The following is a 27754-nucleotide window of genomic DNA, read 5'->3' as shown; positions in this document are numbered from 1 at the left end:
AGATATAGCTCAGTTGGCAAGTCTGTTGTCTCCTAAGCCGATGTCCGTGAGTTCGAGCCCAAGAGTAAACATCGAAAACAGTTGTACCGGATAAGTTTTTCAATAACGATCCGCCAACTGCAACGTTGATAAAGTCGCGAATGCCATAAAGATGGTAAAACGACTATAATCGAAACAAAAAAAAAATTGTGGCAGATACAAATATCTATGTTGTTTAATTGATACCATATGTTGCTTCCAGCTGATTTCAGAATTTAGTTGATTCTAGCATCACCGTAGTGATATTAATTACTTTGTTCACTGAACTCAATTCACAATTGCCTTCACAAAATTCCTTTTCCAGGTTTTACTTTTTTCTTAACTTTCCCTGTACCACGAAGTTCTTCATAAGTTGCTTGTTCCAACTCGTATTTTTCACATAAACGGTTTTTTGGCGAACTTTTAACACTCTCACTAAATTTGCTTGATAAAACTTGTTATTTTTCTATGAATTTGTTTAAAATTTGCGGAGCCGAAAAAAACGCGTGATGGCGGTTTGGCATAAGCCTACTTCTCCAATTCCAAAAATATTTTAACATCATCGAAAAAAGGCTAATGGCAACATTTAGATCACTGACGATACTGACTGGACACTCGATTTGGATTATTGGATAATTTTTCTAGCAGTCCGCAATATCGATTCCAATGTGCTCATCGACCGATTTGAAGAAATGCTATCCCAGTTAGAAACTGATACCCAACTTTCAAAAAATAGGGAATTCCTACAATAAAATCGGGTTGAACAGGTACATTTTTCCTACAGAGCATTTGTATCGGAAAAATAGTACGTTTGCCACCTACCGTCGGTATTGCGAACCTGCAAAATTTGACAAAAAAATTAGCCAGAAAATGGTCAAATTTTATAATTGTCCTGTCAGTGTGATTAGTGCTTAGATGGTGTTCAATTTTTGGCAATCATATCTTTAAAGCACAGACAAACAGACGGGACACTCCATTTTCATTCTTCGCAAAACTGAAAATCCCTAGCCAGAGAGCTAGGCAATGTCGACACCAGATACCGCTAGTTTACCTCTTTAAAAGTAATCAATTTGCATCATGGTAGCCGGTTGTTTTTGTTTATTCTTTCCGTGACAACAAAAAATTGTATTACACAATAAATCCATTCGGAAAGAGCGTAATTTGAAGTTTTAGATAATGCTCGATCCTGCACAATTCTCTGACCACAAAACGTAAGTAGGATAATCTATTAATTCATTCATGAGATTTTGATGAGTTTTGATATTTTATCAGGAACAATCTGGAGATTTGATATGCCGTGTTCTGCGATGCCATTAGAAGAAAAAGAAACGTAAAAAGAGATAACTTCCCAAACAACCTGAGCCCAGAACGATTCCAACCGAAGTGCCCGCCTATCAGTACATGAAATGAAGATCCAGTGTTGATTTTCAATAAATTCTCAAAAATTACCAGCTGATAACAAGGACATATTTTCCCGTTGAAAAAAAAAATCAAACTGCCGTCATGTGGAAACAGATACTTTCGCCCTCCTCCTGTCACGCGAATAAATTCTTAGTATGACTCCGAGAAACCTTTAGATCAGATTCAACAGATATGTTTGACCCAGTAGAATATAGCCACTAAAGCTTAGTTCTTTTAGAAATGGGACAGTTACGAATGCCTGTATCTCAAAAACCATTCGTTTGAACGAAATACTTTCTATGAAGAAAAAGAAGGCAATGTTATGATCTTTCATGAAAAAATTTGAAAAAAAATATTTACCGTTTTTTGTTAAAGAAATTTCTACTTTATTCTTGGTATCTCTCATTGGCCGGCGCACACTTTGTTTAGTCATGGTATTGATCAGTTTCTCCAACTTACACTTCGTAAAATCTATATTTTAGGTGGCTTCACCTTCCTTCTTCAATTTCTGATACTTTTTGGTCCAATACTTCTCTGGAAACTGGAAACTGGAAGCATTTTAGTGGATACAGTTGTTTCGAAATGAACAAATTTGATTATTTTTGACCACATTTTTGAACGTTTTTTTTTCGGTACCGGTTTTACAGCTTAAGAGCTTTGGAACTATCAAAAAATGGTTGTTTGAGGTTGGATTTTAATGAGTCATCACTAGGCAACACTTTCAGCTTATCGGAGAAAATTGTTTTGGACATATCAGCGATCTACCCTTGGTTTTTCGTTTATTGAAAATTAAAAATGCTGGTATGAGACTTGCATTCCTTGATGATCCTTAACCGTTGTTGCCGATCATCTGCTTCACTCCATTGCTTGATTTGAACTTTGTGGACATTATTGACAGTGTTTGCATACTTATCCACCACAAAAACTCAGTAATTCTTTGAATAATCAACGGTTTTGTCAGCTATCAATTTGATAATGACGAATTTTAAAGGAAACTGTGCAAAATTATTTTTTTCTTTTTCTCTTGCATCGTACATATCTCAAAAACGCATAAATTTTAAATTTTGGAAAAAATTGGTCAAATAGTACTTTTTACAGGCAACAAAATGTTGTTAAAATTTTTAAAATCCAATAACTAGTTAACGAGCTATTAGCAAATGAAAGTGTCCCATTTCTAAAAGAACTAAGCTTTAGCTCCAGCATAAGAAGAACACAGTTTTTTCTATATATTTATATATTGTCAAAAGTTCTGGGCTTCAGTGCAACTTTTCATGGGGTATGCTATAACATAACATAAATAGCACTATGTGCTGGATGGTGTGAATAATTTTACTATTCCTTATCGAGTTTCTGCCCTTAAAAGAGCTTCTGAGTGGGGATACGATAATTCAACCGCGAACTCCGTCAATTGTCAATGGATGATGCATTTGGAAATAAGACTATCGGAAATTTCCCAGTTAATGTTCCAAAATAGACAAATGCTTTGATCGGCGGATTTTTACGAAAATTTCCAAATATCTTGCCCTGGAATAAGAATAATATATTGAAATAAACTTGTAATGAACTCTCGAAAATAGAACACAAAATTTGAAACCTAATACGATTTTAGAATCCTGGTTTTTTTTCCTGTTTCCCGGCTTGACGAATTTTATCTTTTTTTCTCCGGTTTGCAGCTTTTTCACCTTTTACCAAATCTCCTTTAAACTACCTCTCTATCATCATGTTGTGAATATTTATAATAATCACTTTGCACTTAGTCGGGAAACAGAAAGAATTAGAATAGCTGTTCCTCAGAGAATCATGATATTTGCTTACATTCAAAACTAAATATTCTTCAGTAAGAAATTGAAAATTGAAGCGAAAAGTTCAGCAAAATTCAAAATTTCTTTATGTACGTTTTTCGAATGCATCACAATATCATGGGCATCCTTGATCATTTTATAAAAATCAATTAGGTTGGTAGGCAATGTCGACGTTAGATGGCAATGTAATCGCTTTGCGAAAAATCATGCAAATTTTCTTCGGAGTGTTCTGTCTGTTTGTCTGTGTTTAAAGGTTAACCATAGCTCTCATAAGTTTTTGCTAAGTGCTTCGACGAAGAATCTCCTAAACTTTTGACTCGAATGGATCCATTTAAGTACCTCCTTCGTAGTTTTCCTCTAGAGAGGTACAAATGTGCCATCTGTCTTATTTATATAAAATATTTTTATTTTTAACAGATGACGGTATTGAAGCGACATGAGGTTATGGCAAGGTTTCCAGATCGCCCGTTTTTATCCGGGTTTGCCCGGATATTTAACACTAAATTTAAGAACAGTCCGGCTCGGCCTGGTTGCCCGGATTTCATTGAAAAATGCCCGGTTTTTGCCCGGATTTAAACACTTTATTTGGCAAATCAAACAAAAAAAAAAAACAATCTAAAATACGATTCAAAATTTAAATAAAAAAAACGTGTGAATTACTTCAATGGAATGAAAAAGATTATTTATATAATATAAAAAAAAATCCAAGTAATAAAACTGCCATTTAGCTTTTTAAAATAATGGTCTTTTTTTAAATACTATTATTTAATAATATTTATTTTTTTATCAATCAATTTTATAGAATTAGCATTCCTCGGTTTTATCCGAGCGTGTACGGATATTTAAGGAAAATATCTCCGTATCGGCCTGGATGTCCGGTTTTTCCTGGATTTATTCACATTATTTACTAAATTTACCCAAAAAATGAAATTGAGTTGATTAGTTTTGAATTTCTGGTCCAAAAACGAATTTTTAGGAATTATTTTTATCAAAAACTAATTAGAAAATTAGGACACAATTACCTAAATGTGCTTCGACGAAAAAGTTTCAATTGATTTTGTCCAATCTTTTTCTTGAGTTAGCCGCAGCACGTGGCGTAGAGGATAGCCTTCAAGTCTTCTTATCACGGCATACATAGTTTACTTTCTGTGGGTTGGTGGTTTTAGGTGGTTTTAGTATGTGTAAGATGCTAGCCATCATATCCTCGAAAGATGTAGTTTAGAGTTTAGAAATAAGGAATCTCTTCAAGGAAACACCAAGTTTCATTTAGATCCTTTATGTGTTTGTGTTCGATTTTCCTTGAATAATGGATAAATTTTTTCAAGATTTGACCGGATATTACCCGGTTTCTTGTATTTGAATATTTGAAATTTAATGCCTGGATTTTGCCAGGTTTTTCAAAAAAACTTACAGGAAAATTTCTGGAAAGCTTAGTATATAATCACATCGTTTTTGGCACGACTCGTACTTGCTTCACTCAGACGAGCACGCATATAGAAACGCTCGATCAGATAATTTTAATTTTGTTGAATAAAAGGGATTTCAATATGGACCTTATAAAATCTGAAAGCCTATCCTTTGGACTCATTCTTGTTTGTTATGAAAGTAATACAATTCCTGAGATAACTCCTGAGATTTTCATACAAGCAAGCGGCAAACATAATTTCAAAATGTTTTCAACAATTCGACAGCATTTTCTTTTTGTTATAATCGTAAGACCATAAGTCAAAATTTCACGACCACATTTGGGAATTGGCTTTTTTTTTAAAGAAAGGGGGAGGGGAAAAATTCTACATGTATTTGTGCGGAACTCAGGCCTTTATCCTTTTAGTGGCTGCCTTTTCATTTCATAAACACTTCTAGCCAGCTCTTATTTAAAAAAAAAATTTAAAAAGTTTGAATTATAAAGGTAGCCCATCAGGCTGCCTAGTTTCTAAATAGGGTGACCTGAAAAGTCGAAGCTCGTTTTATATTTACCTTTCATGGAGGGTAGGTTCAAAATACTAACCATACCAAAAAAGCTCTAAATCTCTAGAAACTCTTGATAAAATATCCACGTAAAACTTGAATAAAATCATCCGGACCTAAATGATTTCGTCTGAAAACTTAGATTATTTCATTTTTTATTTTCTTCATTCCCCATGCTTTATCTTAAGATAAATTCTCTTACATCGCTTAATCACTGAAGCCTGAACACTGTATTTTTACAGAGATTAATGTTTACAACAATATATTGAACGTAGAAGTTTTTCGTTATAAGTAACCGAAAATGTGCTTTTTAAGTTATTATTTTTTTTTTCTTTTTAACGAATAGTCACCGTTGATTATTATTTTTATGAAAGTTTAATGGCATTGCGGTGAACTTGATACTATGAAAATTCTTGATAGAAGAATTAAAGATTGAAATTAAATGACGGATAGACAAAGCAGATGCTTAATAGAAGAAAATTGAAAGATGTTGAAAATGAGCCAAGAGCATATTTTATGGAAAGCTTCAAAGGTGCGTTCTAGACCCTTTGTCCCACATCAATTGAATGGCTGAGAGAAGTAATAGCGAGAGGCGCAATTACGTTCACCCATACATCCAACCCGATGGATTGGTAAAGCACGTGCTTCCCAATCGGACAAAAAGTCTAGACCGCATGGCTCTGGTGAAGCTTCCCTTTTGCTGAACCAGTTCAAGCGATGTGTTATTGGTTGTTTCGGATTCCGTTTTTATCGGCAGCGCTACTTATTGTTTTCACGCAAGTACCGTAAACGTCCCTACTTTTGCCAACTATTTAATTTTTTGAACTGTATTTCGAAATATTTACCCCTTATATAAACCCCCCAAAGCCAAATGATTTTATTCTTTTTAACGAATAGTCACCGTTGATTATTATTTTTATGAAAGTTTAATGGCATTGCGGTGAACTTGATACTATGAAAATTCTTGATAGAAGAATTAAAGATTGAAATTAAATGACGGATAGACAAAGCAGATGCTTAATAGAAGAAAATTGAAAGATGTTGAAAATGAGCCAAGAGCATATTTTATGGAAAGCTTCAAAGGTGCGTTCTAGACCCTTTGTCCCACATCAATTGAATGGCTGAGAGAAGTAATAGCGAGAGGCGCAATTACGTTCACCCATACATCCAACCCGATGGATTGGTAAAGCACGTGCTTCCCACGTGCGGTCTAGACTTTTTGTCCGATTGGGAAGCACGTGCTTTACCAATCCATCGGGTTGGATGTATGGGTGAACGTAATTGCGCCTCTCGCTATTACTTCTCTCAGCCATTCAATTGATGTGGGACAAAGGGTCTAGAACGCACCTTTGAAGCTTTCCATAAAATATGCTCTTGGCTCATTTTCAACATCTTTCAATTTTCTTCTATTAAGCATCTGCTTTGTCTATCCGTCATTTAATTTCAATCTTTAATTCTTCTATCAAGAATTTTCATAGTATCAAGTTCACCGCAATGCCATTAAACTTTCATATAAAAAAAAAAAAAAAGTTATTTTTTTTTTCAAACATATATATTTTTTTGCAATTTTTCTCCATTTTTCAATATCTAAAGAATGAGAGAATTCTGGAATTTGAGCCTTTCTTAAATAAATTATTTGAATTTTTTTTTCCAATTATTGTCTGCGGGATTTCCCACAGTGCAACAAAGTGCTATGTTTTGTTGATTTTCTGTGTTTTCTCTGCTACTTTGATCATGATGTTTGACAGCTCTGTGTGCTGGTGCGACACCAATGTGGTACAAAGAAGGTGATGAACAAACACGCACACTATTACAGAACTCGTTATTTAAAAAGTAAACAGGTTAACAAAGCGTACGTCACTTGCCAGGATGTTTATGTATCCTAGGCGAGAATCGTAAACAGCAGTTGGCAATGATTTTTTTTCTCTAGTTTTCGCTGGTACAGCGATGATGGTTGTTTGTTTGACACTGGCGTCACGAATTGGCATGGTTAAAATGTTTACAAAAAAAAAACTTTTACTAACATTTAGCACGGGATTTCCATCGCCACCTGAGTAAGTATACAGGTTGGTGCGACACCTCTTTAAAAAAAACTTTTTTCTGTGATCCATTGTGACTCTTTTTTTCTGGATCGTCAGAGGTGAGTTGCACTTGGCTTGGATGTCATAGTTGGTATATTGTTTAGAGGAAAGTACTACTGAACTACTAAAAAGATTAAAATTTTGTATTTTGTCTACGACCAGACACTATCTTCACAGCTGATCCAAAAATCTTTCAAACTAAAAAAAAATTTAACTGAATATGGTGCTTTGAAAGCAAATGGCCATACCATTACCCATAAGATAATCACATTTTCGCCGACATCGATTTCCTACCACGTGCTCTAACCCACTAACATTCCGCTAGATTCTACAACTGGCTCGGGTGAAATCGAAATCTTGAGGTTCCATTCCAGGCAATTCATCACCCTATCATCCATAGCTAAAGCTACAGCGTGTCCTATATATTACTAAACTGTCACCTCTGTCCGACGTTGCGTTCGGAAGCGTTCTCAATCAAGTCAACGAAAATCAGAGAAAAACGCAACTTTATCATCGCTTTCAAACATAAAACTGGTTGAGGAAAATGGAAATAAAACTAAGGAATCCATGATAAAGAAAACTGCTGGGCATCATATTTCCAAAAAATGTTAGTCTAGTTTGCCAAAAACTAACATGATTGGCTTTCTAAGGCATTCAGTTGGTAAAGACTGGCATATGACCTGTGCAGGCATTTCAAAGCGCCCTCCTATATTTTTGTATCGTAGGTGGAATATCAAAATCGAATTCAAAAAAATTGTTTAACGAAGATTTAACTTGTTAAGTTAGGTAACAAGTTCAATAAAATATTTTTGTTTTCGACTGAGCTTCAAATACAACTGTCAATAACTTTTTTGCACCACCAACAATTTCATAGTTACTCAATCTAATATTTTTACTCATAAAAACAGGCTTGATCTTCCCGTTCGTTTCGCGCCTAAATTGCGACACCGTTAGCAGCAATCAGTTTCGACAGCCGACAAGTTGCATTCAAGTTCGACGTCACTCGACCTAATCCGGTAGGTATTATTTAAAATTGGCTTAAAGCAAACGGCAAATAATAAGCACGCTTGGCTACAGTACGCGTTATTTTATAATTTGTACAACAGATGGTCGCGCACCACCTTTTGGTTAAAACAGAACTGATTAACTACTACTGTAAGCGGGTTGGTGCAGCGAGGGGTGGTCGGAATTCGGCCCCCGTGTCAGCTTCCCTTCGTCGTCGGCCCAGCACCATGGGAGCGAGAACGGCCAGGGCCGCCGGAACCATACCGGCACCGACCGCTGCCAGCACTGCCGAACTGTCCGGAACATCCTGACGCATCAGCGAGATTTGGGGAAGTACTCGTCGTTTCCGGATCGGTGGTGCCTGAGTGGTGGCCGGTTGAAGTTTGGTTTTCTTCTGCTGATCTTTGTAGGACTGTTCCACGGTTTGGGTCGATGATGCGACCTCGATGAGACCGTTGTGAGATGTGGTCATGTCTTGGGTATTTTTCATCGGTAACACCGTTAGTTTGACCGATTTGTGGGCAACGGCATTGGGCGAAAATGTGATCGCTCGCTGGCCGTGCCTTCTGGGGTATTGGTAACCTTTGGTGGTGGAGATGAGGATCCATTCTCCGTTTCCGTTTTCCGGATAGGACTGTGGGTGATTACGATCGCTGGGAAAACGGGATGGCCGCAGCACGGGTGGTGCGTAGGCAGGAAATTGTGGCATTCGGCCGTCGGTTATGATATCAGGCCTGTGATGTTGATTATCGTACAGCTTTTTGAAACCGTGATCGTACCACGTGTCTCCGGCGTGAGATTCCGAGGTTGGGGGTTGGTATGATTTACGATCGTAATCTTCTGCTGGCTGATACCTTCGATTGTAAAATGATTCGAGCGAGGGCTTGAAGAGTTTTTCATCCGAGTAAGTTGGACGCCCTCCGGAAGAATAAGGAGTATCACTGTAATCATCGTCTTCACTGTGGCCATAATAACTGTTGGATTGAGAAGCAATTGATCCCAGCAATGGTTTAGGTCGCGCATACATATCTGCGGTGTCATTGTCGTTCCAGTGAGTTCCGTGATAATTGCTTTGAACCCGATTTTGATCACCCTTTTTGTTCGAATTGTTGCTTTGCCATTTTGATACTTTACTAGCAGACCACGGAACAGCTTCCATCGTAACCCACCCTTGCTTGGAATTCCAGGGATGATCTTTGCGATTGTCACCGTACCACTTTCCATTACCATTGTTCCGTTCATCGACATCGGAAAAGTTAAACTCATCTTCCTTTCCCTGTTCGTCTTCAACCTTCTTATCACTGTCGTTTGTCAACGGTTTTTTCGTATTTATCAACGTAATTTCATTTAGCTTCTGTCGAGTGCTGGAATCAGCATTCTTTAGCTTCTCGGAATACTCGCGAAGAAATTTGTTCAACAAATCAGGCGAGTAGAGAGTTTTCTTCAAAGATCCTCCCGCCATTGCAGCCACATTGTCACCCCCATCATTCTTGTTCCGCGATCCTTTCAAATCTTCAACACTAACCGCGGCATTGTTCCGATATCGACCAACAACAGCTGGGGGTCTCGAAGTCAACTCCGGAGGGTCTTCCGGATTCGCTTCGATTATGGTAATAGGACGTGATCCAGGAACCTCTACCTCGTACGTGGTAAAATTCTTCGTCGTTTGCAAATGCTTAAGGGAGTTCGTGAAATGAATCGTTTCTGCCGATACGAATCCCATAATCAGAAGCCACAATGGGAGGATCGTTTCCATTTTCTTCATTTTTCCTCAAATTCACTTTCACAATATCCCGACGACCGAAGCGCACAACTCGTGACTATTCCGAAATAAAAAATATCTCAACCTTGGCAGGATTATTCGCCTGTCCACATCTCCCCAACGACTGAGCCAATACGACCAATCTAACCTACTAATATAGTTTTCCACGGGGTGTGCTGCCTGAGATGGCCAATGTCGCCTTCCATTCGTTTTGAATGCTCAATCCTAACAACCGCAACTCCGTAGGTACTGACAGACAGCGACGACGAAGACCGGGGAGCCCATCGGAAGATCGGAGGCTCGACGCCGTCGCCGGATCAGCAAAACAACAACAATGAATGAATCGCGTGGCGGGCGACGATGACGGTGTGGATAAGACAAAAATTATGAATAGATAGATTGGTTTGGTGGCTGAACATGAACATGAACATGAACATGCCCTTAGAAAAGGCGCGGCGGCGCTCCCTGTCATTGTTTTTGCGTTTTTCCTGCCCGAGAGTCCCAAACCAAACCAAGAGGGTCTCTTCTGTTCGCGCAAGGTTTATTTTTGCTACTATGGCTTCCCATTTTCCACAGCTGTCTCTCGTCGTCGTCTTCAGCGAGGTGGTAGAGCGAATAAATTGTGGTGGATTAACATCATCGTTCAAGCTATTTCATGACTCGTCGACTTTCCTGATTTTTTTTATATCAAATATAAAAACATTCTATAACAATAACAGTTTTAGTTGGCTATCGAATGAGGCACTTTTGAACATTTCAATTTTTTTAAATTTACTGAAACTCAAAATTTGGTCGATTTTAAATTTTTTAAGGGAAGAATGGCATACGTATAAGAAGAAAAAGTTTCATAGTTAGAAAAAAGGAAATATTTTTTTCAATTTTTTCAATACATACATTAACTATGACTACTAAGCAATATGTCAAATTGATATTCTAGTAAATTAAGCCATTTTTAAACATTAGTTACATTTGAGTTTCTTGTTAAATTTATGAATGCTGTCATTTAGTAATTTTTGTCATTTTTTCCTTTTAATTTCATTTTTGTAATTTTTGACATTTTTGTAAATTTTGTCAATTTAGTAATTTTTGTGATTTTTGTTTATTTTGTCAATTTTGACAATTTTGACATGTTTTATCAATTTTGTCATTTTTTCTTAAATTTTGTCAATTTTTCCATTATTTCTCATTTTTTTCAGTTTTGTCAATCATGTAAGTGTTGCCAATTTTTTCAATTTTGTCAATTTTGCCAATTTTTTCAATTTTGTCAATTTTGTCAATTTTGTCAATTTTGTCAATTTTGTCAATTATGTCAATTATGTCTGTTTTGTCAATTTCCCAAATTTTTCAATAATGTAGATTTCGTTAATTATGTCAGTATGGTGAATTCTAAAAATTTTGTCATATTTTTCAATTATGTCAGTTTTGTCATTTGTTTCATTGACAATTTGATCATTGTTTGACAATTTTTGTTAATTTTGTCATTTTTGTCATTTTTTAGAAATTTTTGCGTTTTTTTTTAATTTTTCTAAATTTTAACATTTTTTGTCATTTTTAGCATTTTTGTGGTTTTTGTAGTTTTTGTAATTTTTTATGTTTTGTATTTTTTTTTTGATTTTATTTTCTCCTTTTTTTTTAAATTTATTCAATTTTGTTTGAAATTTTTTTTTGTTTATTTTTTTTAGCTAGTCTTTTTTAAATTTTTTGTACAATTTTTTTTTTAAATTTTGTTTTCCATTTTTCAGTTTGTGTATTTTTTTTTTGGGTTTACATCACTTTGTTCAATATCTGTTGTCTTTGTTACTTATTTCGTTATTTTTATTTCATCCTTTATCGTTTTAGTTGAATTTGTATTTTTGTTCATTGTGAACAATTTCGTATTTTCTTGTCCATTTTGTTACTCATGCAATATATGTTATTTTTAAATATTTGTCATATTTGTAAGTTAATTAATTTCTTAAGTTCGTGACATTTTTGTTCGTTCTTGCAGTGTGATTGTTAAAACTTTTTTCTGTTTTGTCATTGGTGATTTTTTTTAAAATTTTTTCAGTTTTTTGTGTGTGTGTCAATTTTAATCATTCTGATTAAATTACACACACAAAAAACTGAAGAAACTAAAAAAAATTCACCAATGACAAAACAGAAAAACAAAATAAAAAAACACTGCAAGAACGACATAAAAATTAATACTTCTGTTTCTGAGAAAAAAAAAATCAATCCATAACCACAGCCTTGAAAATCTGCGCTTCCTAAGCCAATTCATCTTTTTCCACCGGAAGGCCAAATCAAATCAATCAGCAGAAGCTGCCATAAAAATCCGCGCTTCCTGAGCCAATTCGTCTTTTTCCTTGGGCCGAATCAGATACAATGCCTATCCTTTTTTTCTATCGGATGCCGCACCAGAAACAAATTTTTCGTAGCAGAAGCCTCGACAATCTGCGCTCTCTGTCCTTATTCTACCAACCACGCCATTGTCGTGATTTAACGATTCTCACGAATCTAAATTAAGAGATTCGCTCAGACACGTCTGTCGCTCATAAAGATAGATCAATGACTGACTTTGTTTCGTTTGTTTTGTCTAAGGTAGCCAAAATAACAAAGGTTGTCATAGAAATTTATTTTATTTTATATATCTTCAGTGTTGCCAAATACAAGTATTATTCTATTATATTTTAATTAAACTTGATTTATTTTCTGTATATCCTTCATCTCATCTCTACAATGATGTTGCATGTGCCCGAGTGAAATGCAGATGAAGTTTCCCGTAAGTTTAAACACGCAGTTGTCAAATCAACCGTGTGTAGCGTTCTCAAACGTTTCCGTGAGATGCGTACTATAGATCGGCAGGTTGATACCAAGCGTTATAGTGGACCTAAGAATCAGAAACTGCATTTGAAGGTGTTGAGAACGATCAAGGAAAACACAGGGTAGTCGGACTATGACATTGCCAAGAAATTCAACGCCGACCGGTGCACCGTCAGCAGAATTCGTCTACGCGAAGGAATACGATCCTATCGGACCAGTAAGCAACCAAACCGGACATTGAAGCAGAATTTAGTAGCCAAAGGACGTGCCCGCAAGTTATACAAGAAGATTCCAACGAAGTTCGACGGATGCATCCTCATGGATGACGAAACGTACGTGAAGATGGATTTTGGGCAGCTTTCTGGCCAAAAATTATGTAAAGCCACTGCAGTGGTGCACTGCACTGGTCATGGTTATGTCCCCGGCAACTTCAAATTCGTTTTTGCTGATAAGTGTGCAAGAAAGTGTTTGATCTGGCAAGGTATTTGCTGCTGCGGACGAAAAATTCCGGTTTTTGTGAAAAACAAGACCATGGACTCCGAAATTTACAAGGAGGAATTCCTGAAAAACTTTTTTTTTCGTACATTAGATCTCACAAAGGACTAGTTAAGTTTTCGCCAGATTTGGCAAGCTTCCACTACAGCTAGGAGGTTCTACAGTGGTATTAGGCCAACGGGTGGATTTTGTCGAAAAGGACATCAACCCACCCAACTGCCCTCAATTCCGCCCTATCGAAAAATTTTGGGCAATTGTCAAGCAGAAGATGAAGAAGAATGGTAGGACGACTCGGGAAGCAACAGAGATGAAGAGATTATGGAACAAAATGGCCGCGGAGGTCAGCGAATAGGGTGTTCAAACTATAATGAGTGATTCGAAAATTCATCAAAACAACATCGGAATAATTTTTTTATTATTTTTCCTTTAAAGTGCAATAAAAACCCTACACCCATAGAAGAGGTTGCAAAAATCCAATGCCTTTTTAGCAAATCTCTGTGCCGATAATGCTCTGAAATGTGCACTGTGCCGAAGACGGTATGTTTGAAAAACCGTAACTGGCATAAGGACTCGGCTCCCAACCAAAATGATGACCACTACATTCAAGCGAAACAAGAAAAACATTTTATGGGATTTCCTTCCTATTGGATAATTCATCCCAGAAACAAGAAAATAAAAAAAACCACAGCGCTGTTGTGAGAATCGAACTCACATCACCAATTGTATCGTCTTGCCAGTCCGACATTCTAACCAGTGTACTATTCGAGCTTCATGCAGGACGAGGTATATTTGTCATAGGCTTTCTGTTACCGATCAATCACAAAAAACGTACAACAGCGGCTTCCCGGCGTTCGGCCTCCTTTCAATGCATTCCTTTGCCTTAAGATGGAAACGGGAAAGGGAACGGGAAACCCATTGAATGAGAACTGTGCTTTGCTTACTGCCTGCTATTACATACACACGCTACATATACACAGCTGCTAAAGCCGGGCAGCTTGGACGGTGTTGTTTGCCTGTGAATTGAAGGAATGTTTTTGTTGTTGCTTTTGCTACATACACACGCACAGCTTAGCCGTGTTTGCCGGTTGATTGAATTAGAAGGATGTTTTTGTTGTTGCTTTTGCTACATTCACACGCACAGTGCTCGGTTCGCTGGCTGCCTGGTGTTGGCCGGTATTTATTTCCATCCTTCTTCGGCTTGTGATGCGATGGGGAGGGACGCGAAAACGTTTTTATTTTGTTTCATTCAGACATACGCAATTCGGTTGCGCTGGGAGGTTAATGCCGGTGGGCGCAAATCGAATCAGTGCCGGTCGCGTTATCTTCTTGTACCAATGATGCTATGAAATTGACTACACGCCATTGGCACAGAGACTGAATTTTGGGTGTACATTTCAAGTACAAAACATTTTTATTTCGTTTACATAGCTCCGAGATAGACCCGTTTTAATGCGTCCAGATTTGTAGTGATCCATGCTTTAGATACTTAATCCTGTGCGTTAAAAGTTCACATTTGGCCGAATAAAAGGTACTCGAGAGAAATGAACATAAGGGCTTGATTTGGACTTTTGAACGAAAATAAAAAGTCTAAACAAGTAGCATAGAACATTTTTGTGCGTTCCAAGTAACTTTAAAAATTCAGAATTCAATTTGGCTTATCGTGCTTCGTTACGAACTTCTTAAGAATTTTTTGGTTCAATACAGAACTTGTTACGAACTTTTTGGTTCCATTAGGATCTTCTATAGAACTTCAATGCAATCGTTAGCGTTAAGATTTTTCACAAGAGTGAATAATAGAGCATCAGAACTTCGAATATTCGAACAACGAATTAAACCCACAAACAAATCAACTGTTTTAATCAAAATGAGAAAATGACATAAATCTTATATGTATTTCACATTGTTTTTCAATTTTAACAAGATTCATATCTAACAATCCGGAACAACAAAACACATCTTTACGTTTACAATCCTATTTTTCTTCCTGCACCTAGAGCGACGCAATTACGGGCTTGTATCGACGGTAGTTTCTCGCATTTATTATCATTTTTTCTTCAATAGGATAAGCTGGGTTTGAAATTTCTCTATCCCATTTCTATAGTTGTCCGCACAGGTCTGATGAAAACCCTGGATGAACAATGAAGCGCTTTCCATTTTTGAAACTAAAATAAGAAACAGATAGAAATGAATTAATCACAAAAAATAACTTTAAACATAAAAACACTCACGTTCAATTTCAATCCCTCCTAGTTAGTTTTGAAAAAAGTTAATACATCCTTTGGTGAATAGATACGAATATTTACTTTTTTCCATATCGCCTGTTTTGAAAAGTCGATGATTCCAAGTTTAGTTCATATTGATGTTTAAAATAACAGCAATCTAAGAATTGACCTTGGTACAGAGGTAGCGTGTTCAGTTCTTACCTCGTTGCAGTGGTTAAGGTTCAAATTTTCAAGCATGCAAATTTTTCAAGTAACTATAAAACTCATTCACAGTTAAAGCAACATCAAATTAACATAAATAGGTATAAAATCCAAAGCAAAAAAGCATGATTCTTTTTAATAACCTTATTTCGAGGTTTCATGTGGAGGCTGAATAGCCTTCTACTCAGCTTGACCTATGGACTTTGAAAGTATCTATAAGAACTTAAATTTAAGGCTGAGTAGAATGCTATTCATTTGTCAAACATTTGTATTCGAGCGACGAGTGTTAAGAACCATCTTTGGCGGCGTACAGGAGAACGGAGTGTGGAGGCGAAGGATGAACCACGAGCTCGCGCGCCTCTACGGCGAACCCAGTATCCAGAAGGTGGTGAAGGCTGGCCGGATACGCTGGGCGGGACATGTTGCGAGAATGCCGGACGACTGTCCTGCAAAACAGGTGTTCGCTACGAATCCGGTAGGAACAAGACGAGCGGGGGCGCAACGAGCGAGGTGGTTAGACCAAGTGGAGCGTGATCTGGCGAACGTGGGGTGCCCGAGAAATTGGAGAACGGTTGCTATGAACCGAGTGAATTTTAGGAATTATGTTCGTCAAGTTATGTCGTAAGACGGAATACTATGTAAATAAAAAATAATTGTCAAACAAAGCTGAGTAAGCTTCTAAGAGCCTATTTTGTGGAACTTTTGGTTACTTGGGTATTCTATAAATTTTTAAAACTCCTCAACATATTTATCGAATCATGTCTTACCATTCTTCTTCAAATAATTAAATATTTCTTCGAATCATATCTTATATGCACGAGAAAAGCATTCTCTTCTTCCTTGTAGGGGAGAACCCACTGCGACCAGTAGTTGATCTATTGTGGTAATTACCCCGCGTTACTGTATGCTATCAGGCTCACCTGCACTATGGGTTGAAGTGACAGTTGATTGCTGACTAAGCATTTTATCCCAATCGGGTATGATATCAAAGATGTATGATATAACCTTCTTAGGGCTGATATGCAACCATATGTCTTGTGCGCTTATTAACTTTGCCTCAAGAGCACGCTCTCTCCTATTAAGGAGGGCGCAGCCTGAGTTGCTCCCTCTGCTGTTTTCCAGTTGGAAACAATAGTGGTGCTTTCGCAGTTCTTGTGTTCCATATTCAAGGCCCTCCTCGATACTCCACAGAAAGGTTCAGGTCCAATTAACAGGCCCTGAAATCCTTCCCTAGCTAGCTGGTCTGCTTCTTCGTTCCCTAGGATACCGCAGTGGCCTGGAACCCAGAATAAAAATACTCTGTTCCGTATGGCCAGGTTTCTTAGTGCAACAATACACTCCCATACTAGCTTGGAGTAACATACGAAAGTACTTAGTGCTCGAAGAGCGGCCTGACTATCAGAGAATAAATACATAATTGTGTACCCGTATCCTCTTTTCAAACAGGTCAAAGTGCATTCTAAAATGGCTTGAACTTGCTTGGAACACTGTTGGCCAGTTTCCCATAGGAATTGAAATCCAGAGTCTAGGTCCGAACACCCCTGCTCCAGTTCTATTATCCATTTTTGACCCATCAGTAAAGAATTTTATTGATTCGGAAGTAACCGCAGGTCCACCTGACTCCCACACGTCCCTATCATTGATAGTTACATTGTATGATATGTCTAGATTGAAAACGGGTTCCATCCAGTCATCGTTCTTTACAATAAGTGAGTTTATTTTAAATATCTTTAGGATTTTTAGGTGTCCTGTAAGATCCCTCTCATAGAGAGTTTTGTTTTTGGAGAGTCTCAAGGCACTACGTTCCAGAGAAGCATTACATTTTATATTATGTTCTCATGTTAAAAATTTAATTGAAATACAGTTACGTTGGAAATTGAAAGCTGATTATTTAGAGCGGATTTCCATGGTAATATAAGGGCTAATTCCTATAATATAAAAATGAAATTTATGAAAAAAAGCATTTCGAACTCTTAACAGACCTCGAAGGTTTTATGTTGTACTCATATGGAAATATGAGTTTCTTTCAATTCTTTTTTTATTCTCAAGAGCACGTAAAGGCGCTCTATCCTTGGTAGATGAATACTGAAATCCAAAACAGTTCAACGAAGACACATGAAACTTATAATTTCAAAATCCTTTCATTTACTATATCAATTCTTCAAATACTTTCATTCTAAGGTTTTGTGATTTCTGTCTACAAAATAAATCATTTCAAGCCGCTGAAGATTGTTCCTGTGTTCTAGATGTCTCTGAGTTCTCTGCTCCAACCACTGATCATTTGACCATTTTAACGTTTTTGTGTTAAAATGATCAAAAACTTGAACAAAGACAAGAAGAAAATAACTCACTTTTATTATTCTTTGGGATTCAGACATAAGTTCTGGCTGTTAAAATACGATTAGTGATCAATGATTACAATACTTCTGTTGTTGAGAAGCATGAAACACACAACAGATTGTTTTCTTCTTCCACGTACGTGAGCCTAACAAATTTTATAAATGCACTTTCATCGATTGTCCGAATTTTATGAACATTTAGTAAAAGTAAAACTTATTCTAGGCCCTTGTATGGACTATAGTATTAAATCCAAACACTCTGTATTAAAAGCATCGAATGACATGCTCCAAGACAAATGATGAGACAGGGGAAAGACGAGGCTCAGCACATTTTTTTATCCGAACCAAAATTTTGTCGATGGTTTGGCAAATTGGCACTGCCGAAATTCTTAATCATGCGTACCGACATACGACAAGAAAAAAACATGGCTTTTAGGAGGGACCAAGATAATTGGATTACCTATGTAGGTATTTTTCTGCTAGTTAGTTGAATTAGAGATTCACTTTAACGGGTTCTCTCCACGACGTGACCTCGAGAGCTGGATAACGAGGTCACAAAAATCGAAACTGCTGAGTAAGGATGACTGCTGATGGTCAGTTCTTCGGCGTCTCTTGGGGTGGTTTTCATGACTTCTATCGATTGTGGCGCTGCGAAAGGTTCATATCGCGACAGATTGATCTGAAAATTGAATTCATTGTTTTTTTTTCGTTATTGGTGTTGTTGTTGTTGTTCGAATTTAACTTTCTTTCCATATAAATACCTTTCGCTGTCCAGAGTGCATCAACACTTATTGTGCACTGTGTTGCATGATGCACTTTATTTTCTAATTGCAAGCGACGAGTAGATTAACGATGAATCTGTGACTGTCTACGAATCATAATTATGAGCAGAATAGAGAGATAGAGAAAAAATTGTACAACTTACTGTCAATCGCTTTTGCCAAAACAACCAAGTCATTGACTTTATGGTTGCTAGGATCGGCATTTTCGCGGAGGAAAATTCGCGTATCTTTAGTCCTCTAGGTCTTATTCACAATTCACAATAAAGTAGGTAGACAGAAGCCTACTTCGACGGTGATGATTATTAAGCAGCATTTGTTGGTGGGTGATGGGTGGTTGATGATTGTCGCCCGGTGCAATAATGAAAACCTGCTGAATCCAAGTGGGCGTAGAGAGGCAGGTAAGGTATTTTGTAGTCAAGTTGTTTTGTTGATGAATGGAGAAGGACCGATGAAAATGCACACCGTCTATCAACCTGCGGTGTTGAGTGCTGCGCGCGCATGCCTTGGTACCTACATAAGTACAAGAATATGGCGCGAACACGTGAGCGCAATCGGAAAATGTGACAATTGAAAGAAACAAATTGAGTTGAATTACCCATTAAGAACCAGCCTTCCATTCCAACATCGAGCGGAGAGCGGCTGCTGTTGGAACTTAACTTCCATTGCTCTTACATAGGTACAGGTACAAATTATATTGTCAGGAGGTTTTTTCCACTTATTTCAACACCACAGCAGATGGTTGTTGATGTTCGTCTATTGTGTTTGATAATTCACTTTCTACGGAACATTTCTTTCGCTAAGTTGATGCGGTTTTGCGGTTGGAAAATTGATTTCAACATTAAGGTTAATTTTAAACAGGATTACGAAGTGTTAAGCAAATCATAATCCTACACAGGTTACATCAGTTTCCCTCGGAAATTTGACAGCGAAACAAGGCCGATTTGGATATCGTTATGATATAAGAAAAATAATGAATGACTAACAAAGGAACGAAACAAGTCCAGCGTTTAAACCGCACGAACACAATCTAAAATTTCTGTCTCTTACAGTAAATCCGAATGGAATAATAAGAAGTTGTTGATTTACGGGGAAGTCTATAAGAAGGGTAAATGCGTCGCTTCGACAGATTTGTGAGAATCAATGTAAAATATTACTATGTATTTATTTATTATTTCCAATGACTAAATGCTTTACGATCTTCAACAAATTGGTTGAAAAAAATAATATCTTGAATATCTAAACCGAATTTTTAAAAATCTTTGAAGCGTGATATGTCCGAAATAGGAACATCTAAACAAAACTTGAAACGGTATCAAATGAAAAATCTGATTCAAAATTGGTTTTTGTTTTGTGTTACGTCTTAGAGATTACTTTATTTCAATCTGGTTTGTATTAAGACTAACATAGAACTAATAAAATTTTCACTCCATGTGCTTGATGTTCAAATCATGGATTGCCTCGATACATTTTAGGTTTTGATGATTGCTTCGATGTATCATTTCTCCCCCGCTAAAACATCCAGTGCCCTTCGAGCTTGGATGGTAGCCGCAGGAGACGCAGGAACCTCTTCCGGAACTTCGGCTTCACCTTCATCCGACTTGAGCGATTCATCGTCTGTTAGGAGAGATGAATTGAAGTGGGGTTCTGCACCATCTTCCGGTTCCGGCACTGATTCATCGGCTTTAGGTACAGTTTGTGGAGGCTGCGAAATTTCAAGACTAAAACCATCCAGGAAAATTGATAACGGAGCTTCGGTTTTGGATTCCACCTCTTCGGAAGGACGTGTGCGGAGCTGATTGGCATGGGACCTGATGAGACGTTGGGATTCCTGAAGCTGAACGTTGTAATTCACATTGCCAATCCGCTTGATGACCACCCCGGCTTTCCAAGACCAAGAGTTCTTGTGATGTACTTGCGCGTAAACTGTGTCACCGGGCTTGAACTGTTTGGAGATTGGCACACGAGTTGGCTTCGGAGGAAGTAGAAGTGATGATACGGTTCGCATCGGTCTTCCCATCATCCTCTGTGCTGGTGACTGTCCATCTTCAGTTGGTGTTGAGCGATAACCAGTCAGGAACGTTCGAAGTGCATCCTCGAGAGTTTCTCCTCCCGATCGAATCTTCTTCAGGCTACGCTTGAGAGAGTCCAAAAAACGTTCTGCCAACCCATTTGATTGTGGATGGAATGACGCCGTCCGGATGTGCTCGATGCCGGACTGCTGGCAGAATGTTTGGAACTCAAAACTCTTAAATTGCATTCCGTTGTCGCTGACAATCGTTTCAGGGATTCTAAATGTAGCGAACATCTGCTTAAGAAGCTTGATGGTTGAGCTCGCCGTTGTCGAATTGGTTGCAATCACCTCTGGCCACTTGGAACTGGAATCCACCGCTACGAAAAAGTAGACACCGTCAACTGGTCCTGCATAGTCGATATGGATTCGACACCAGGGCTTCTCCGGAATGGGCCATGATTCCAATTTCACCTTTGTTGGAGCTTTGGCTGCGATGGCGCAATGGGTACACCGTTTAACGAAGTCTTCGATTTCGCCATCGATTCCCGGCCAGTAGACGAAACTGCGGGCTACAGCTTTCATTCGGACCACATCAGGATGTCCTTGATGAAATTGGTTGAGTAATCGTTTGGGGTAAGTATGCGGAACGACCACTCTTACCTGGAACATCACACATCCGTTGATCACACTTAGAGATTCACGACGTTGGAAGAACGGTTTGACCGGCTCGCAGAAGAGTTGTGATGAAGCTGGCCAACCTTCGTTGATGTGTCGGATCACCTGTTTGAGTGTGTTGCATTTGCTTAAGGCGTCACGGAGTGCTTTGAACGATACTGGAACTGCATCAATGGTTGTTTGTAGGATGCTTACCATGTCTTCTTCCAAGGCTATCGCTGCGATGACGTAATCCTCTTCCGGACGGATGCTGCGGTCAATGAGTCGAGACAACATATCAGCACAACCAAACTCGTTCGTAGAAATGTATTGAATTTCTTCTGGTACTGGCAGTGGATAATGGTTGGCTTCTAATGCGTCGTAGAGGCCCGTCGAATAGTCAGCACAGATTCGTACTCTGCTGTCCGGTTTCTTCACTACTAAAATCGGCGCTGCCCACTCCGAGAATTCTATGGGTGAGATGATTCTCAGATTCTGCAGACGGGTTAGTTCGGTGTCGACTAGCGGAATTGAATTGAATAGAACTGGTCGTCGAGGACAGAATACCGGTTTGGGGTTTGGTTTCAGGTAAAGATGAACTTTAGAGCGATTGAAATGACCAAGACTGCCACTGAACAGTTGCTTGTGCTGGACCAACATCTGTTTGATTTCCTTGTCGATTCTTTCCGGTGAAAATATTGCGATTTGATTGCAGATCGATTTAAACGGAATAGACCATGGATCGAAAAGGTCTAGCCATTCAATGCCGATCAGGTTCAAACCGGAAACCGATGTCACGAAACACCTTGCCTGCTGGGTTTGGGCACACTTTTGAGGAAATGATGGAAATATCACTGGCAGAATCAATCTGGAGTGACACTGGCTGTCCGTTGACAAGAACTGAAGCAAATTTCCTGCGGCTTGCACGATTTTCAACTTGGTTGATAATGAACACCCCTCTGGTTTCGGCGCTGGAACGCTTCTTCCTTCTGGAACGCTTCTTGCCATCGTTGTGTTGGACTGTGCTTGTGATGTTGGCGGTGCTTTTGTGATTACAAGAACAGTTACCTTCCTTGTGGCCGGTGTGGTTACAATTCTGGCACCTTTCCGCCGTAATCGATGATGTCATCCATATTGTTTTTGACAATCTGGAGACACTGGAAACGCTTTCGGAACTTGGAAACCTGACTGCCGAAAATTTTCTTCAAGGTTTATACCGTTTCTCGGAAATCGATGTCCTTGGGAAGTGCAGGCAGAATATAGTTGAGATAGCGGCTGTGGGATAGAGTGTTCAACTTGCGGAGCAGCAATCAGACCTTCGCTGCATCGTCCAACTGCCGTGCGTCGTTCTCGAACAGATCTTGATACCGGGAAAACCACCGCTGGAACGTCAATCCGTTTTCCTGATCGTAAACGAATTCAGAAATGTTTAACGAAAGGGATTCCAGGATTTGTTCCGGACTCTGTTCCTGGTTTGTCAGACGTTCGAGCCACTGTAGGATTGCCAGCTGGATGTCGGCTTGGCCTTGGCTGGAACTGGCTGCTTGGCGTTGACTTGAACCGGTTTGACCGTGGTTGGATTCTCCTCCTTTTTCGAAGGACTATCTTGATAGATTCGTTCGAATCCTCGTCGCCAAAAATGTTACGCCTTAGAGATTACTTTATTTCGATCTGGTTTGTATTAAGACTAACATAGAACTAATAAAATGTTCACTCCATGTGCTTGATGTTCAAATCATGAATTGCCTCGATACATTTTAGTTTTGATGATTGCTTCGATGTATCATTTTGAATGAATTTCTGTACGAAATTTTATGTGTCTGGACTCGTTTTTATGATTGCAACAATGTGCGGTAGAAATTTTCAGAAAACGTCTGAATATATTTAGACAGATGCCAGATATGACATCATATGGCAGATATTAAAAAAAAAAACATCGAAACAAACATGTCGCAATTGAACCGCTCCATAAACGCTAAACTAAATATGATTTCGTAATAAGATATTTTATCAAAATTTTTAAGTCGAAAAAAGTGGTGAACTTTATAACAAGAACAGATTCTGTAAATTGAGCAGCCTTTGTTTGAATTTGTAAATTGCAACATTAAGGAAATACAACAGAAACTGTAAATTTTCAAAATTTCATAATTTTTCCAATAACGTGGATTTGGTGAATGTTGTTTTAAATATTGTCTGATTTCAATAAACTATTTTACTTGTTTTTTTTAAAATACTCAGCGGTTTATTGTTTTGCGAAAAGGAGCGGCAACTTGAATGTGTATGCTAAAAACGCAATCTTATATATTTATAAAAATGAAGGCGTTTTCTTTGTAAAACCATCACGTTTAAACAGACCGTTCGAATAATTGAAATTTGGTATCCGAGGGTTTTTCTAGTCAGAGATGGTTTGTATAATAGTTTCGAGAATCTCACTTTTTTGCATGAGAAGGTCCCGACACAAAATCTACTTGAAATGGATCACAAATCGAACAATTTTGATACGACTTTCATAAAAATTGATTAACGAGTTAAAAGAGAAATTGAGGACGTGTAGATGAAGATAACGATTTATTATTTGAAAGATAAAATGAAGTTTACCGGGTCAGCTAGTTTAATATATAAACACAAAAAATTACATAAAACAAAAACTTACCTTATTGAAAAAGTATGATGAAGTAGTCCATTCGATTTAGTTTTGTTGGAACTTTAAAAGCTGCTACGAGTATCCGAAAACATTCACCCTACTCTTCGTACGCCGCTGATTTAACGGTTTTCTTCACCTAAAAAGTCGTACTGATCCGTACTTTTTCTAAACCACAATTCCCTCCTTTTTATTGACCAGAATAGAATATTTTAAATCTTTCTTTCTTCCGTAACCGGTGAATATCAAGTTTTCTACACGTAAAAAAAACATTCTAAACTATATAAACGTTAAAACAAACTTTTCTATCGCATATCTTCCACAGTAACTTTGTTTTGATTTTCGTCAAGCGTTTGCAGCTGTAAACAAGGGCGCCTTTGAGTATGCAATAAATCTGCACAAACTGAAGCTACCCTAACTTAAGACACATTCCACGCGCTTGTACCGCTCAAAAATGATTTTTATCTGTTCGTGTATCAAAAAATCTTAAACTTGTCAATAGCTTTGATAATTCAAATCACATAAAACCAACGGAAAAAAGAGAAAACAAATTTTTTACACATGTTTTATATGATTTTGAAAATCATTTTTTTGTTGGAAAAAGTCGTTATTTTGACAACTTTTACAAAATAATTTATTACAATATATGGATGAATTTGTTTTCGAAATTTTTTAATACGTTTTGAAGCTAAAAAAACACTGTTTCATTTTATAGAAAAAAGAACTCGTTTATATTCAATGTGTTTGTTTTGAAAAAAGAATGAAAATAGCCGCATATGAGTGAATTCACGTCACAAAAAAGGGAACTTTTTGATTTTAAGAGAAAACTTTTACATCTTTTTACATAAATAATGAGATCTTCTTTGAAAATGATAAGACGATTCCGAAACACTAAATTTTATAGAAATCGATTGTAATCTAGCTGAGTTGAGTGAATTCACGTCACGAAATTTGATTTTTTGTAAAATTTTTTATGGAAAATATGCTCAGAAAGCTGTTTTGACCCTCCAAATGGTCGGATTATTACAAATCGAACATAATTTAGTTGATTTTTTAATGAGTTAATTACTTCAAATAAAAATACAAAAAGATTGAAAAAACAAGTAATTTTTTTTTTAGTGAATCATTAAATGAAGACTGTGAGAAACAGTAGTAATTTTAACGTATGATCCCTCAATATGTTGCTATTCAAGTGCCAATCAAAATAAGGAAAAAGTTAGGTGAAGATACAGAAAATTTGCGGTTGCAAAAGTCGGAACAACAAAATACCGTTTTTGGAAGTTCACATAAAATTTGAAGGCTCTGAAGAATGGTTCAATATAACTTTATATTTCGTGACGTGAATTCAGTCAATTACCCTGTTCTGTTTAAATCGAGTGAATTCACGTCACAACTTCGTTCGTTGTTGTTCAATCGAGAAGTTATGAACATCTAATTGTAGGCAGTTGTTTTTTCTACAACTCATTCGAAGACACCGATATTCTATTTTCACAGAGAGAACAGGAAATCAAAGTTGTATGTACTGAAGTCCAAAATGGTTAATTCTAGCGTGAATTCACGTCACAAAAGTAATCAATCACAACAAAAACAACTTAAATTTTTTAATAGAAAAATTATATTTATATTGAAGGAAATTCAATTTGCGACCGTTTGCTATAATTTTTTTCATTTTCAAGTAAATTTGTTGACTTCTAGAATGATAATAGTGCAGAAAAGTCTGGAAAAGCGATTTCACGTCACCGTGGAATGTGTCTTAAGCGTTTGCCACCATATACAATACCGCCTTTTGGTATGCAATCAACTGCTTGCTTTCGCCGACTTGCTTTGAAGTATGGTTTGAAGCTACGATTAAAGCTCCCATTGAACTGCTCGTGTCGGATTTGAGTTAAAATGTTGCCAGATTGGATAAACTTGAAAATGTTTAACCTTGTGTGAAAAATTTTATTATGTGAACATTCCTCATGCAGATTTTTAGAAAAGATACTGAATTCAAAGTAAGAATTCAAAATTACGCTTCTTAGTTGTTGAAGATTCTCAATTCTGTAAATTTCATTTTAAATTCTTATTTTAATTTCCAGAAATCACGAATATAAACAAAATTTTGTTTATGGGATTTTCATCCTGTTGGATGATTCATTCCTAAAAATTAATCTTAAAGTGAGCTTTGAATTGGTTCACTTACAAGCTTTTTGTTCATTAGGAATGTGTAAGTATTGAATTTATATTCCATTCTTCAAACAAGAAAGTAAAACCATTGATAATAGAGTTGGAAACTAGAAAACAATGTCATCTTTCATCATCTGCATAGGTTTACCTATACGTCTTACGGATATTTGCCAGTGTATCAGGTTCACAAGAGGCTTCGGTTTCGCAATGCTCGAAGCACTTCCTGGCGGAACTATGCGCATAATATTGCAACCAGTTTTGCTACTTTACATTTCTCCGCAATATCGCATCATTGCATCTCGATGCAACTCGATGTAGACCATGGCCAGGCCACCACCAACAGCCTGAGATGTGATGAGGAGATCTTCGGGGCCAGACAAATATACTCGAGGCAAGACACCCCCCCGTCCCATGCGCTTTGCTCTTTCAGTTTCCATCAACCTAACAAACTAAGCCGTTTTCGCATGGAGGAATGTGTGCAAATTGTGTGTCTGTGGCAGTAAAGTGGCCCCTCGTACAGTACACACGAATGATCGAACGAACGAACTCATTCATTTCCATTCATTGAGGTAAAGTTAAGTGACAGACTAAGCCTCCAGCGTCCGAAGTTCCTATAGCCTACACAAGTTAGCTAGACATAGACGCTGGCTTCTTGCATGCGGTCTAAGGTACTTACCGTGTGTCCCCTTTCCGGATCGATCAGCACTAGTGTGGAAAAAAACTTTCACTTTCTGACCAGACCATGAAGCCGGTAGGTTTTGGTAGTAAGTATCTGGTGGGTCAGTCTTCTAAGCGGGCCCAACCTCCTTGCTGACGATTGGGTGGCTAGAAAGATTTGACTAGTGCCGCGGGAACTTTTCAGGCTAGAAGTTGACAGGAAAGGGCCGGAACATTGCAAAGTTAGCCTGGGGTTTAAGAGACTTTGATTCAAAAACTGGCCAGAGATCAGAAACGAATCAACCAACAATAAGACAGACCGTTTAGTGTTGAATATTTTACTCACGCCAGAAGCTTTCGGGTGACCAGCTGAATTTGGTTCATCAGATTTTATATCAATCCAGATTCCAAGAATGTTTTAAAACGTTCAATTCACACTCTGAGTTGAGGATTTCACAGTGTTGATTCTTGGATTCTGAACTGTGATTCTTGAAACCCTTTCGAAGGGATCACAGCCCGTTATTCAATCGTCGTCACGATTCCGTCGTCAGTCTGGGTGGTTGTAATCCGTGGAATGATGACGACAATGACCAGACCATATGCTCACCTACCTAACCTACCGATAGGTGGTGAACTTGAGCGAATATTATGAAATGCCTAAGCCAGATGTTTTTCCTCTTTCTGCTAGTAGGTAGGTAGACTGACAATCGAATGGATCAAGAAGACGCGGGGTTGGCACGGAGGGAA

At 37.8% G+C, this 27754-nt stretch overlaps 1 protein-coding gene across 1 annotated transcript; it reads right to left on the bottom strand.

Moving 5' to 3' along the window:
- Positions 1-8420: 8420 nt before the first annotated feature.
- LOC129748365 (uncharacterized) lies at positions 8421-10040 on the bottom strand. The gene has a single exon (XM_055742965.1). The coding sequence runs from the start codon at positions 10038-10040 to the stop codon at positions 8421-8423; it is 1620 nt and encodes a 539-aa protein (XP_055598940.1).
- Positions 10041-27754: the final 17714 nt, after the last annotated feature.

Source organism: Uranotaenia lowii, chromosome 2 (genome assembly GCF_029784155.1).
Source record: "Uranotaenia lowii strain MFRU-FL chromosome 2, ASM2978415v1, whole genome shotgun sequence".
Taxonomy (NCBI): domain Eukaryota; kingdom Metazoa; phylum Arthropoda; class Insecta; order Diptera; family Culicidae; genus Uranotaenia; species Uranotaenia lowii.
This window is presented reverse-complemented; position numbering and strand designations above follow the sequence as displayed.

Excerpts from the sequence above, each read along its gene's own strand:
- LOC129748365 (XM_055742965.1), bottom strand. The coding sequence starts at position 10,040 with ATGAAGAAAATGGAAACGATCCTCCCATTGTGGCTTCTGATTATGGGA.